The sequence below is a fragment of the Brachycentrus maculatus genome, unplaced genomic scaffold (genome assembly GCF_059751285.1).
Source record: "Brachycentrus maculatus isolate JH-2025_06_01 unplaced genomic scaffold, ASM5975128v1 h1tg000061l, whole genome shotgun sequence".
NCBI classification, from domain to species: domain Eukaryota; kingdom Metazoa; phylum Arthropoda; class Insecta; order Trichoptera; family Brachycentridae; genus Brachycentrus; species Brachycentrus maculatus.
In genome coordinates, this window is record NW_028280815.1 from 1,669,008 (window position 1) to 1,685,605 (window position 16,598).

At 32.9% G+C, this 16,598-nt stretch overlaps 1 protein-coding gene across 1 annotated transcript; it reads right to left on the reverse strand.

Moving 5' to 3' along the window:
• Nucleotides 1-550: 550 nt before the first annotated feature.
• Nucleotides 551-5,573, reverse strand: LOC148311553 (uncharacterized). The gene is made up of 2 exons (XM_088256481.1): nucleotides 5,444-5,573; nucleotides 551-2,749 (listed from the first exon to the last, which is right to left on the reverse strand). The coding sequence occupies exons 1-2, from the start codon at nucleotides 5,449-5,451 to the stop codon at nucleotides 2,053-2,055; spliced, it is 705 nt and encodes a 234-aa protein (XP_088112607.1). The 5' UTR covers nucleotides 5,452-5,573; the 3' UTR covers nucleotides 551-2,052.
• Between the last annotated feature and the right edge of the window lie 11,025 nt (nucleotides 5,574-16,598).

Below are 16,598 nucleotides of genomic sequence, written 5' to 3' on the forward strand. Positions count from 1 at the left end.
AATATAAAAACGAAGTACATTATACCAATTTGTTCCCGCGAAAAGTAATTTGTCTAAAACTGCGATATTATTATTAAAAGATACATTTTTACGTGTCCAAGATTAATAAAAAATGTGCAAAAACGTTTATTAACCTTTTGATACAATTATATACATGTATTGCAGAATAATAAAAAACATATATATTTGTTACCTAATAATAATGAATACCTCTAAGATATTTCTTTCAGCGCCCGATGTCGGCGAGTCGTTTGATCTCCAGTGTTATACGTATGGCGTAAAGGGGAGGTGGAAACCAAGGGAGCAGCATTTACTTACTAGTCATTTAGTTAGTGATTTGAAAACGTTGCCTACATGTGGCGCCGAGGAAAAAACATTGGCACAGAGAGTTTATAAACTAACGGATACATTTTACTTTTGAATTATTTATGTTTAGAAGTGGTTTTTCTGGCATAGTAATCCCAAAAGTCCTAGTTACCAACGTGTTAAAACCTTGTATGAGGGCTTAATAAGGAGAGGTTTGAAATCAGAAAAATGAAATAAAACAGAATTAATTAAATTATACTTTTAATCAGTCTTTTGTTTTGTGATTTTTCGCTTAATATGTATTACAATATAAAACATCTTATATACTATTTTTTTACGTAAGGATAAACTGCGTTTTTCGTTTCTCATGTATGTATATCAAACAATAATTTGTCACCTTTGAGGCTCCTTCCTGTTATAGCTCTGTTGATTCGATGTTACCTGTCGATGAGAGATGTAAAGTGATCCTTGTTAGACTCAATGGTAAAATTGAAATGAAATAAAGAAATATTAAAAAATATAGACATTCATTTACATTTTCTTACTTATATCCCAAATGATCAAGAGTACCGAAATTTTGTTAGTGACCATTATCTGATATGGAAAGCAAATCTCCAAGATAATTATGAGTCATTATGATTAATTGAAAAAGCAATTATCTATATTCCTTTTGTTACTATCGAAAATGACATCAAAGAGGTCATCAATCTCAAAAATATACAGTTGATTCCAGTAACAAATATCTGATATACGTATTACTGTCAATTTAATGGAACCACGAGATATACGCCCGTATCCCGCAGAAATGATCACCCTGGCTTCATGTACATATGTTAATAACGATCGAGATAACAGTACTTCGATGCGAAGCAGTGACCTATGCATCGCGTAATGCGGATAAGGGACGGAGAATAATGATTCATTTAACGCCTTCTACATAAGTTTTTACTGTCAATCTTGATGGAAACATTATCTTTAAAATGTTAGAATAATTGGGTAAAAACGTAAATTTTTTAGAAAAATTTCTTCAACCAATCGACCAATGTTCGCACTTTGGCAGTTGACCCTTAACACGCTTGCTTTTTGTGGACGTGTTTTTGAAACTACTGTTTTTTTTATAAAATTATAACGATATTTTATTATCTCCCTTTTTGAACCTTCCGCCTCCCTTGTAAAGTGTACTCTTCTCTCACGGAGTTGATGAATTGTGTGTAGGCACAACCGGTTTTTATAACTTGCGAATCCAGTTCCGGCAATAAATTATACGAAACACTACTTCCATAAACAATGAACTCTTCATTCAACTCTTCGCTTACCACGAAATTCGTATATAAAATGGCGCCCAATCAGATAAATGTTTGAATTCTTGATTTTGAACATAACGAATTTTTTCAAACCGAACTTGGTCCAGTCACTCTGTAGTCGGCGATAAACAACTGTTAACTGCATTTTCTACGTTCTATTGATGTCAATGTTATCGAACATTGACAGAATAAAATGATTGTTGTCAGGAATCGGAAAAAGTAAAAAAAATATCACGCTATTGTCAAAGTAATAATAAGGGTTAAAACGAATTTCATTGCAAGTGTGTATCAGATACTATGGGGTCAAGTTACGAGCTTTTACACGTAATATTGGACCAAACCCATTAGTTGTGCCTAGAGGGATTTTACACGGAAATTTACGGACTTTTTATCTATGGGCGCAAATCAATAGAAGCACCTATTGAAATTTTGTTTTCATAACTTAAAAGCAGCACATGAAGTATTCTTCTGGGCACCGAGGCACTGAAATTTGCAGTTTCGGACAGTTGGTTATTTTTGAGCAACGGCACCTAGATCTATAGTGACGGGTTTCTAGATATTTTCTATAAGCAGGGTCTAAATTTCCTGATCCGTAATACTTTTTTGAATATTTAGGTTTTCCGTATTTGACTAAACTATTGGATTGGGGGCTCCCGTCGCTCTTTGTGAAGAACTGGCCTTGTCTGAAGAGATCATTGTCTAGTTGTGGTATGCTGATTTTAGTGGTTTGGTGGTCTTCACTGTCTGCTGGCGACGGTGTGATGGCTTCGCTCACATCGAACCTTTCTTCACTCTCCTTATTCCTATCTGCGTAATCTTCCGCGACTTCCGTCACATCTTCTTTAATGTCACTTTTTTCGCTACTTCTTGGCGTCCTCACTACCTCTTGTATAGGCAGTTTGGCCAGTGCAGGTTTGCTCGTAGAATGGGGATGCGTGGCTGCGGGTTTTATTTGAAGAGGCACGTTTTCTATTCTGGAGGATCTGGGAAAGTCCGAGGGCTTGTTGGCTTGCTGGTTGCTCCTAGGTATCTGTGGCTTGATCTGCACATATGTGATGCCAGAATTTTCTAGGTTCCTGCCGATTCCGGCAGATATTGATGTTTCGAGGAACTGTACCAGCAGACAAATTGCCAAAATTCTGTTGAAAAATTAATATAATTAGTACGTAAAAATTTACGTGAAATCTTGTCACAGCTCAGGATCAAAAATACCCATAACTCAAAAAATATACACCATTTTCAGTTAGTTTAAATCGCTAATAAAAGAAACTGACGATGAAAAATTCAGCAAACAATTCTATCAACAGATGAACGGAATATGTTACACTATTGTGTACGTCAAAAAACTTTTATATTAGGTTCAGAAAATCGTACCTACCGGAACGTTTTTACAGTAACAACATTTTGAGTGTGTCCAAATACTTGTTCACAAAATCTGGATTATCTCCAATTACAGGAGTTATTTTCATATTATTTTTTTACATCTCATCAAAGATGAAGAAGAATATAGAAGTCGGGGCATTTACCCCGTAAATGCTCCGACTTCAATATTCTCGTTAAAAATATGCCTCTTTAGCTGGGATATAGTATATTTTCTGGGCATTCAGAAAATATGTACAACTCATCTTTGATGAGATGTCAAAAAAAATATTTTTAAAGTAAGTTTACTTAAAACTTTAAGAAATAACGCTTTCATTGACTATTGGTGTTTATAACATCTAATATATATATATATATATATAAAAATACTAGATACTTTGATTTCACAATCTTAAAAATGCCTTAATTAAAAAAATAAACTAAAATAATATCAACATGAAATGAAGGGAGTAAAATATTAGTAGGGATATATATTGTTACCAAACATATTATATTTATCCTAATATTCTGCCCTAAAATCATTCGTAAACGAGTGGAGGCTTTAAAGAACCATTTACCTACGTAAATGAAACGGGATAATTTAAATTTCTAGAAGGCGTTGCATTATTTAAATCTTCTCCTCCCCCCGCCCATCCAAAAGATTTATAAATAAAATTACAAATTAGATAGAGAACGACAATTTTTTTTTTTATATTCAACTGATCTCTAGGTAGGTACTCAAAATAAAAATATTTTCATCGAAATATTTATGTTTTCATGCAACAATATTTTGTTTACATTGTCAAGTGTCAACTAATAAGGTATTTCTTTTTACAGAAAATATTTACGAGTAATTTGTTTTCTCAAAGTTTTTTTTTTAAATTGTGTTACCTCTTAATAAAAATTATGGATTATTTTGGTAAGTACCCTAGCCTTGATTTATAATGATATTATTTACAATTATTAAAGTAGCCTAGTGACATTTTTGATTTCAATGTTTCAAACTTTCTTTCAAAACTTTTAAAAAAAGGAGGAATATCAAAAATTTATTACAAAAATTAAATTTATAAATACATTTATATAATCAGCATCATTTTTTGGTCGATTTAAAGTAATAAAAAGTTGACACAAACAAAACAGGCATGATTTTATCTAATCTTTCATTATTACATTAATTATTTAGACAAGCACCGTGACGTAATTGGGGAGACGCTCGACTGCGAAATTGGTGTCGCGGGTTCGATTCCCGCCAATTGCATAATGAATTCAAGAAATATTTCTTTTCAATTCGTCTGGGTGTTTGTAATGTATTTTTTACGTCTTATTTCGATATTTTTACTACACAACCTGCAAACAAGGATCTAAAAATACTTAGGTTTTACGGGTTGCTCCTTTTGAAAAATAAAAATATAATTCAAAGCTGAGATTATCATTATCGATAAAATAATAATGTTTTTTAAAGAAAGAAAAGAAATGTGTGTTTTTATTACTAAAAAAAAGACTTCAATTTCATACTATTTCTGTGGGCCTAAGCGGCTCATTATTAAAAATAGGTATCAAATTATGGTAGAGTGGGTTCGAACCCAGAAACTCTGACTCAAGAGACCGTAACCCGACAGTTGTTCTGTACATGAGTAAGGAAAAAGGAGTAAAACAAATATATGAGGTGAATGTAGATGTAAATTGTAGTAGAGGAAGACCAAAAATAACTTGGAATAATCAAATCAAAGTAATTCAAATCGTTGTGTTTGGACAGGTCAGGAGTCGGTATAATCGGCGTGTATATACGACGAATGATAAAATTAAGAAAGGTGTGTTGAGTTGGTTTAAACTTGTGGAACGAATGTGAGGAACGAACGGTAAAACTAATTTATGAGGCGAATGTAGCTGGAAAAAGAAGAGTGGAAGACCGTGAACAATTTGGCATAATCAGGTATGTCAAATATTTGAAAGCGGTCATGTCATTAGTCGAAATAATCGGTGGGTATGCATGAGAGGAGATGCATGAATGTATAAGAGGCGAATAATGTTTGAAAAAAAGAATAGTTTTTGTCTTGAATTTTCACTCATGAATTACATGAAATTATAGTAACTTTAAACATAAAGAGTAAATCCACTCACGAGAAGGCATAGGCTATAAAACTTATAAAGTTGAAACCTGAGTAGGGACATGATAAACGGTGCTGCATAAGCCGTAGCTAGATTTCAGAGTCACTTGGATGTTAGGTAATTCAATAAAATGAGACAGAATAGTGTGGCTTTCTATTATCTCTGCCCACCCCTGCAGCGAAGCAACTTGATGGTTACTCAGTATATTTGAGAAAATGCATGGAAAAGGTAATGTGTGATTTTAAAGACATTTGGCGTTAAAAGATGTGGCGTTGTTTGCTTTGCCTACCCCTGCGAGAAGCGGCGTGATGGTTAGTTAAGAAAGGAAGAATAAACTTTTAAATAAATAAAAAAAATAGCTTTACCTCTTCATGTTGTATGTATGTAGATCCCGATTTCACTTGCTATCTCCTCTAGAGTAAAAGACGTACGACGTCTCCCTTGTGCCGGGGCACTATTTATAACCTATTTAGACGTTACTTTAAACGGGTCTGGTTCGTGTTTCTGATCGATATACGAGTACGTACGCGCGTCCAGTACCTACACTTACCTGTGGAACTGCACATCGCTCACTCCTTTCAAGAACGTCATATATAAAAAAAATCGTAAATTTTCAGCTTTGCATGTTTTCGTAATGCCCAGAAAATGTACTATATCCCAGCAAAAGTGGCATATTTTTAACTTAGTATGTAAATACACGCTACAGGGCAGAAAGTGTTGTTTTTACATTTTGAAGAAAAGGTATTGTTTAATTATTTTTTTTAACATACTAAATATTTTTCAAATGGAGAAAAAATCTTCAGGTTTTACCTAAAAAGTTCTGTTGCACGGTAAAAAGTTCAGTAAGTGGCTTGATATTTATTTTTAATACATTGTATTATATTTTTAAACTTTAAAAACGTTCTCCTGAAAAATCAAGTTTTTTGATTTATGACGTTCTTGAAAGGAGTGAGCGACATGTCGACACGCCCAGCCAATACGGTCGCATCTGCACCACTTCTCTCGGCTCGTATTACAATCATAAGTTTAACGCATTCACTACGCATTCGATTCAAATCCTTATCCGCACTCCAATGGTGCATAGGCCACTGCAGCGTATAAGAGCAGTGTTATCTTGATCGTCAACACATGAAGAATATGTGATCAGTCCTTCACTTCAGGTACCAGTCCAGGGTAATGTAGAATAAATATTAGAGTGAAAAAAATAATTATATTTATTTGAGCCCCCCTGGGAATCGAACCCGGGACCTCTAGTACGGTAGCCGAGCGTGCTGACCATTACACTGCGTAGGCGGATACACCATGTATTATAATCAAACTATGTAAATGGACTGACGGTCCATAAATATCTATACAATTCTAGGTACTTTGAAAATGCCACAACTAGGTGAAATAATTGTCACAATATTAATTTATATGTATTTTTTAACAATAAAATATAACTTAGTAGACTTAAAAAATCTGTGTTTGATTTAAAAATCAATACATAAGTAATAAATATCTTTTCGTGTTTTTTTCTAATATTCTCCTGCATTTTTTTTTTCTTCAAAACATTGAATTGTTCGAATTTTTCTAATTTCAGTTTTTCACTATATTTTATATCTGTATAGCTCCCAATCAATCTGTCCTCTCGCTTTCCATCTTTCGCATCTATTACATATAAAATAAGACCGTCAACGTACACAGAAATTGTAAAATATGCCTGAAATAAATAGCAATAATAAAATGCGATATTTTCTGAGTGAATCGTGAGATAAACGAGTATGGCCAGAGGCGTTCGTTGTTTTGAACCGTTTTTATTTGTTGGCGCTGTTGAGGCACTGTTCAAGGTCTGGGAGAAGATGCATCCAGATTGCATAAACCAGGCTCGCATTGAACTTGATTGCACAGTGCAGGGCTGGGTACACGGTGCACGCTGCGCTTGCACCAGTACCTACGGAAATGCTTGCAGATAAATGCAAGCGAGTAACACCGGACGAAACATGAAAGACAAAAAATCATTCATTGTTTCAGCGGTCAGTTTGTAGTAATACTCGTATCTATATATTTTAAAATTTTAAAATGATTTGCTTTAGGCTGAGACCTTGAACGTGAAAAAATATTTTTATATTTTTTAACTCATTACCTTTCAATTACTATTTACTTTTTAAAACCGTGTATTTATTTCGAAGAAAAACTTATTTTTACAATAAATAAAAACGGTATTTTATGCAAAAATTTCAATTACGTTAAATTTACCTGGAATTGAAGAAAATTAAGTTGCGATTTATCGTATATTGGGCAATATATATATTTATATATATATATATATATATATATATATATATATATATATATATATATATATATATATATATATATATGTATATATATATTTATTTATTTATATATATATATATATATATATATATATATATATATATATATATATATATATATATATATATATATATATATATATATATATATATATATATATATATATATATATATATATATATATATATATATATATATATATATATATATATATATATATATATATATATATATATATATATATATATATATTTATTTATATATATATATATATATATATATATATATATATATATATATATATATATATATATATATATATATATATATATAAATATATATATATAAAAATATATATATATATATATATATATATATATATATATATATATATATATATATATATATATATATATATATATATATATATATATATATATATATATATTTACATATATATTTTTTTTTTAAATATTTTTGGAATATTCTAAAAGAAGTCGTATTCCGATATAAATTATTTTAATTAAAAAAATTAAGAGAGTTTTTGATTTTATCATTTACAAAAATACTTCAATTTCATACTATTTCTGTGACCCTAAGCGGCTCATTATTGGAAATTGGTATCAAATTGTGGCAGAGTGGGTTCGAACTGAGAAACTCTGACTCGAGAGTCCGCGACACTAACCGCGGGACCACAACCCGACACATTTGTGAACCAACACGTCCGACCCCTAGCGCGGCTGTTTGAGAGCTCAGCCTTAAAGATTCCGAAAATGTTGCGTATCCCTAGAAGGGCTGTCGCATGTCGGTCGGAGATGTTCAAGGCGCGCAAGGACGCCCCAAGGTCGGTACTTGATCCCGCGAGGAACAATATCTTCATAATAGTTGCAGGACCATTTCATGCTGCATTCTGCACTTGGAGGACTCGCGTAATTGGGTTCTCACAGTACCTACACGACGGGACACAGGGTGTCACGAAACTTCGAGCTCGGCAAAATTTCAGGGATATGAAAAAAATCATTATGTTATAATAATAATAATAATTAATTTGGATAACTTATATAGCGCCATTTTCGTAAAATAATACCTCAATTTGTATTCTAACAGCACATTTTATAATCTTCATACAAATTAATCAAGACAAACCTGTTTTTAGCACTATTTTTCTAACCGATAACGACAAATATCTTTGATTATAATATTTATGTATCTCTTTATTATTTTTTTCTGAATTTTGCATTTAAAAAAATGTTACGTTTTGATTATTTTTTATTGTCTTTTATATAATATCCATGTCATGTAAATCTTATAGGCTTGCAATCTTTACCACTAGGTTTAGAATAAAGATTAATAAAGAAATAAATTTGTACCTTGTCTTCTTTAGAGATTAATAGGTACTAACTAAACTTGACAGAGTATTCATATGTAATTTTCTGGTAAAGCTATACAATAAATTAAATAAAACAATAATGCAAAAATCATTTAAAAACTATCATTTTAATTTAGATGAATGGTATTCATCAGGATTGCTTTTTTTGAGATAAGGAGGCAAATTTTAAACTGTGTGTGAGAAATTGAGAGAAAGCGTGAAAAAGTGTATAATTTACACTTTTATTGTCATGGTTAAAAGCTGTTTGGTTCAAAACAAGTCGACAAGTAAATTTGTTATTAAATAATTTTTATCTTATTTTAAGTTTTAAAATAAGATATAAAATGATTTAATGACAAAGTTTTTTTTAAAGATATAATTACAATATCCTTGGTTTAATGTTCTCAATTTCTGTCCACCGAGTATTCATACATGTTGGTATCCGTGATCATGATTCCTTTTACTAGATACTTAATGGAGCGAAATTAATACAAGGAGGCGTGTGATGTTAAAATGAGCACATGTTTATATGAAAACATTCGTAATTAATATTAGTCCGCGATATCTTTATGGCGTAAAGCCCTACTGTTTAATTAAATGAAGAAGTGAAAACCATACGGGTTCAAATGACAAATGGTCAAGTATTTTTTCATGAAAACTTCATGGTTTAAATAAAAAAGTGTATAAATAACAGATATAAACGTTAATTCGTTCATAATCTTAAATTTCGTAAAGTAATTGAAATATTGACATAATTTTGCTTTACCAGCGATAGGGAAATACATGTTTTTCTTTTTGAAAGAGCTATTTCCGCAAAGGAAGCGCCATCTGTTGAACGCGGCAACAACACAATCAATTCTAATATTTGCTTATCATCTTTAGTATTGGGTTTTTTGGATATCATTACACGATCATAATATTACCAAACGATATGTTTATGATCGAGGCCCTGACTAGTATGTTTCATGTTTTATTATACCATTGTTGAATCCCGTTTTCTCTTAAAATAATAAAAAAAGCTTTGCGTCAATTCTGTACGCATAATAACCATATTAATCAAGTAGGGAGACAGTTGCTGACTGATATCAAGGTCCGGAAGGTGTCCTATCCGGTGCATGTTCGAGCTATTCAACCTAATTATAAAAGGCAAAATAGAGGGTCGACGAGGTGTGGGCAGAAGACAGATCTAGCTCTGGACGAGATCGGGCGGGGATCAGGACCGTCGAGGCGCTATTCAGAGCTGCCCAAGACAAGGACAATTACTCTCAAGTGATAGTCGACGTCAGGGGGACCTGACATGACACGCACAGAAAAAGATATAAATCAAGCATTCAGAGTCAGGCTCTTGATGCTAGCGATCAGGTCGTGATGTTTCCAAGTGTCGTGATGGTATCCAATGAGTCATTTTTTCCCTTCTTTAGCTCTGGAATATACGGGAATCAGGACCATCAAAGCACTGTTTAGAGCTGCCCAAGACAAGGACAATTACTCTCAAGTGATAGTCGACGTCAGGAAGACTAGACTTGACACGCACAGAAGATATTAATCAAGGATTCAGAAGGAGGCTCTTGATGCTAGCGATCAGGTCGTGATGTTTCCAGGTGTCGTGGTGATATCCGGTGAGTCATTGTTGCCCTTCGCTAGGCAGCTTGCTATATCAACACCAGCAAGGCGCCCGACGATGAGCCGCAACTCTCACCGATTGTTGCTTCTTCCGTAGACGTTCTTAGAGATCTCCTTCATGATTCCTTCGCCCTTTCGTCTTCTGCGCTCCTGGTCTTCCTTCAATCCCGCTTCCTCTTTTTGAGTTTGAAGACATAAAAACATTTTAAACCTTTTCGAAATAATACGGTTTATAAATACTGATTACACAGTATATAAAGTGATCATATCGCTCACTCCTTTCAACAACGTCGTATATCAAAAATCCTTAATTTTTAGTTGTGCATGTTTTCGGAATGCCCAGAAAATCTACTATATCCCAGCAAAAGCGGCATATTTTTAATTTAATACTTACCCGCCACTGGGCAGAAAGTGTTGTTTTTGAATTTTCAAAAAAAGGTATTGTTTAATTTTTTTTTTAATAATTGAATTATTTTTCAAATGGAGAATAAACCTTCAGGCTGTACCTAAAAAGATCTGTTGCACAGTTAAAAGTTCAACAAGTGGCTTTATTTTCAATAGATTTGATTATATTCTTAAACTTTAAAAACGATCTCCTGAAAAATCTAGTTTTTTTTTTATATATATGACGTTGTTGAAAGGAGTGAGCTATAAATACCATTCAATAACCAGTCTTAGGTCCTGTAAATATCCTACGCGTTGCTGTGACTCAGTTTGGTCAAATGGAAAAGAAAGAAAATGCCATACTAAATACACGCGTATTCTTATTCAACGTTGTGCCAAAATTTCAAAGCAATCGGTGAATAATTTTTAAAAATATATAAGATTTTTAACAAATGAACATTTACATTTTTAGTAAGCCGTATAAATGTCCAGACTTGTTCTATATTCTTCTTCATCTATGTTGAGATATCGAAATAAATAATTCTTGATTGTAAACAACACCAGAATTCGTGAACCAAGATTTAGAAACACTCCAAATATTATTTACATTTTTATTTATATAGATTATTATTGAATGTATTTCAATTATGTTTTTTATATTAGGGAGCTACCAGCAAACATTTCATTCATAAAGTGATCGGCCGCGCGAGGTTCCTGACGTGTCTCCGCGAATTTAAAAAAATATAAGAAATTATATTAAAATATTTTTATCATTTTTTTCAACTCTCCTTACCATTCAACAACTCTTTTTTTTAAACACATAATAATATTTCGAAGAAAAACTTATTTTTTCAATATAAAAACGATGTTTTGAGGAAAAATTCAATTATGTTAAATATTGCATGAATTTAAAGAAAATTAAATCGGGCATTTACTTTCATAAAAAAATTCAAAACGTATACATTTTTTCAAATCTGCCAAGAATTTAATGAACTTTAAGAAAATAATTAATTACACTTTTAAATCACTTTATATTTTTTATATTATTTTGAGAAATAAAAATACTTTGTTTTTTGATCCACTCACATTTTTATTAGCAACCAACTAGTTTCGGCAACAACCTGTTGCCCTCTTCAGGGTTTAATTTATGACTGAACCCTGAAGAGGGCAACAGGTTGTTGCCGAAACTAGTTGGTTGCTAATAAAAATGTGAGTGGATTAAAAAACAAAGTATTTTTATTTCTTAAAATAAATATCAATATGATCCACAAAGTTAATGCTTTTAATAATCAAAACACTTTATTTTTTCTTTAACGCAATGAATGGTGTTAGTTTAGGGGCGATGTATATAGAACTAACAGGAAAGGATGTTTGTCACTATATTTATAAATTCGTTGACATGACCGCAATCCAAAATGGCTGGACGACATTATCTTGAAACGGACGATAAGAAGGCTGACCACACAAATTGTTTACGTCCATACATATAGCATTATTTAAATAAATTTTAATTTGATTAATTGATTCGACAGTCACTTAGTGGGAAAATCTATTCAATTTTAATTTATGTTCGGTAATTACCGTAGAACGGGGCTACTTGAACTTTGATGTGTTACTTGAGCCCAGTACAAAAAAATATTTAGATCTGTAATTGGTCTACAATAATAAACGTATCGACATGATTCATGATTTCCCTGACAGGTGACACTTATACATTCATTATTGTAGACCAAATACAGATTTTTTTGTACTGGGCTCAAGTAACACACCAAAGTTCAAGTAGCCCCGTTCTACGGTACCACTATTTCGAAAAATCTACTGTGACACGTGTTTCGATGCATTCCGCATCATTTTCAAGTACGGTATTTAAAAATGATGCGGAATGCATCAAAACACGTGTCACAATAGATTTCGAGAAATCTCCTTCAAACCCTCATCCGCACCCGACGATGCATAGGGCACTACATCATATAAACACAGTGTTATCTTGATCGTTCACACATGAGGGAAAGGTGATCAGCCCTCCGCTTCAGGCACCAGTCCAGGGGAATATTGAATAAATATTAGAGTGAAAAAATCACTTATATTTTTTAAACGCCCCCTGGACTAAATCGATTCTGGGACCTCCAGTACGGTAGTCGAGCGTGCTAACCATTACACTACGGAGGTGTTAATATATTATACATTACAAATAATGTTGGTTGCTTCTCGTTGGAAGGGACAAGGTAGAAAGTGAATTAATTAAAGTCCAGGTGTAATTATTTTATTGTAAAGCCTTTAAACTGTAAACTGTTATTATATCTATTGTATGTAATGTATATAATCTAATAATTTAAAAAAAAAAACAAATAACAATAAAGATTTAAAAAAATGTTAAAACATGTAAGTATTTCGGCTAAACACAGGCCATGCCTAAAGAGCCGTAATACATTTAGTAAAAAAAACGTAAAAAAAGTATCTATGAAACCAATATGTATCTATGTATGAAATAAAAAATTAAAAAATATTTAAAAAATATACATATCGCTCACTCCTTTCAAGAACGTCATAAATCAAAAATCGACAATTTTCAGTTGTGCGTGTTTTCGGAATGCCCAGAAAATGTACTACATCCCAGCAAAAGAGGCATATTTTTAACTCAATATTTACCCGCTACAGGGCAGAAAATGTTGTTTTCGCATTTTGAAGAAAAGGTATTGTTTAATTTTTTTTTTAATATACTAAATATCTTTCAGATGGATAAAAAACCTTCAGGTTTTACCTTAAAATATGTGTTGTAAAGTTAAAAGTTCAATAAGCGGCTTGATATTTATTTTTAATACATTGTGTTATATTCTTAAACTTTAAAAACGTTCTCCTGAAAAATCGAGTTTTTTGATTTATGACGTTCTTGAAAGGAGTGAGCGACATGTCGACACGCCCAGCCAATACGGTCTCATCTACACCACTTCTCTCGGCTCGTATAACAATCATAAGTTTAACGCATTCACTACGCATTTAATTCAAACCTTTAACCGCACCCCAATGGTGCATAGGGCACTGCATCATATAAAAGCAGTGTTATCTTGATCGTCAAAACATGAAGGATATGTGATCAGCCCTTCACTTCAGGTACCAGTCCAGAGTGATATATCAACAATAAAATTGAAATGGTTCAATATGTAGTCCTTTTCTCTGCTTTTGACATTCGTAGTGTTGAGTAAAAACAAAGGATATTTAATTTAATAAATCAATCGTGACATCATTATTTTCCCAGAAATAATAAGGATGACACAAATAGACAGTTATGTTGTATTACTAATTACTGTTATGCATGATGGATCATTCTCGTGATGTGTTATTATTGGCTACTAAACTAATATGAAAAATCACAAGACTATCGGTGACATTCCTATTGAAATCGGTAGAGGTAAGGGAGATATGAAGGTTTAAACTTTAAATATTTTAATAAAACGAAAAACGCACACCGCTAAACGTTAATATGGTTATATTTGATTATTTTGGATATAATACCCAACATTTTCACGTACTTTGGTTCAAGTGATTTTTTTATTTATATTTAACTAACTAACTAACTAACCATCACGCTGCTTCCCCCCGCAGGGGTAGGCAGAGAGAATAGAGCGCCACACCACTCTGTCCTTACAAACATTCTTCGCCTCTTCCACGTTCATGCATCTCCTCATACATACCCGCCGATTGTTACGACTTCTAACCTAACCACTTTCAAGTATTTGGCATACCTGATCGTAACGGAGTCCTGGTACCAACTCTAATGTATGGAAGTGAAACATGGAGTTGGCAAAAGAAGGATGAAAGTAGACTGAATGCAGTCGAAATGCGATCTCTCAGAAGAATGTGCGACAAAACGATGTATGATAGATGTGCGAATAGTGAAATAAGGAAGGAATGCAAAGCTGAGATAAGCATTATCGATAAAATTAAGAAAGGTGTGTTGAGATGGTTTGGACATGTAGAACGAATGAGTGAGGAAATAACTGTAAAACAAATTTATGAGGCGAATGTTAGCGGGAAAAGAAGCAGAGGAAGACCGAGAAAAACATGGCACATTATTTATATTTTATGGATAAAAATTATGTGCCAAATTATACCGTTCCTTTAGATGTTTTTTTTTCACTTGTAATGAATGGAGTAATTTGGCACGGCCCGTCTTTTAGCGTGAGCCATTTTGGCGCGACTTTGGGGCATTTTTTTTTTGCTTATTTTACAAATATGAAATTAATGAAAAGAAGTGTCACCAAATTTGACTGAAAAATACATAAAAGTTTTATTTTTCTTCTTCAAATTTCTGATGACGTCAGTAACAATGGAACCCGATCATAAGTCAAATAAAATAAAAGAAGAAAAAGCTCATGCGTTGTTGTTTTGTTAGATAACTTCTTATTTTATTATACATTACTATGGACTGGTACCTGAAGCGCAAGACTGGTCGCCTTGACGTCATGTAATTAATGATCGCAATACTATGTGGATACGTTGCAGTGCCCTATGCACCATTGGGTGCGAGTAAGAGTCAAAAGAATATTTCAGGTAATTTCAGTAGTTTTGATGATTTTAAATTTTGTATAACATGACGATCGTACATTTTGAGCTTGTCCAATTCCTTATCAACAAAATTTGAGTAGTGAGGCTATCAATCATGGGTAGAATGGTAATTGTTACACATCATGACACGTCGCAAACCCTGTTAATACCCACACTTCCGTATTCTCCTTATGGAAGAGTTGAAGTCTGCTGCGATATCAATATAACGAGGGTAGTTTGCGTTGAGTTTTTTTTTGGCACATAGGTCTACTAGTATGAACGCCTGTAATTTACTAGAAAATACGACGATTTTAACCGGATAAGGGTAGAATACAAGGTATGAGGACCGACATTATTTCCATTTTGTATGGACTTTCGTGTAGATTTAAACTTTTAACCGGTTTTACAGGTATTTCACTTCAAATTGATCAAAATAATATCTGATTTGTTTTTTAAAACGTCCAATTCGATTTACTAAACGTTAAATTTAATGTAAGGCGTTCAATTTAGTACGTAAAACGTCCAATTTGGGTGAAAATGAATTTGCAAGAGAAAAAGCGCCTTTCGTATGGCAATCAGCATAACTCATTTTTCTTCATGCTTCATTGGACCATTTTCAGCACCTTAATGGTGTATAGAGCACTGCATGAATGCATTTATGCGGTGTCAACTTGAACATTAATAAGGTACACGGAGGCGAAGTGCTCAGACCCTGCTCAAGTTAATAATAATTATAATAATAAAACCCTTATCCGCACCCCAATGGTGCATAGGGCACTGCGTCATATAAACGCAGAGTTATCTTAATCGTTTACACATGAAGGAAAGGTGATCAGCCCTCCGCCTCAGGTACCAGTCTAGGGTAATATTGAATAAATATTACAGTGAAAAAAACACTTAAATTTATTTGACCCCCCCTGGGAATCGAACCCGGGACCTCCAGGACGGTAGCCGAGCATGCTGACCATTACACTACGGAGGCGGACATAATAATAATTATACAAAATTTTAATATGTACATATTCCTACATACAAACACACACTGCGAAACTGGCGTCACGGGTTCGATTCCTGCCAAGTGCAAAATGTATTTAAGAAATATTTGTTTTCAATTGGTCTGGGTGTGTTTTATGTGTAAGCCTATTTTTATGAATATTTTCTAGATAAACGGGGCATAAACGCTCATTGATTCACAGAAAAAACGTATCAGCTAAAGCTGAGCTGTACCTAAATTATATTAGTTAAACATGACATTATCAGGGATAGTAAATCTATGACAT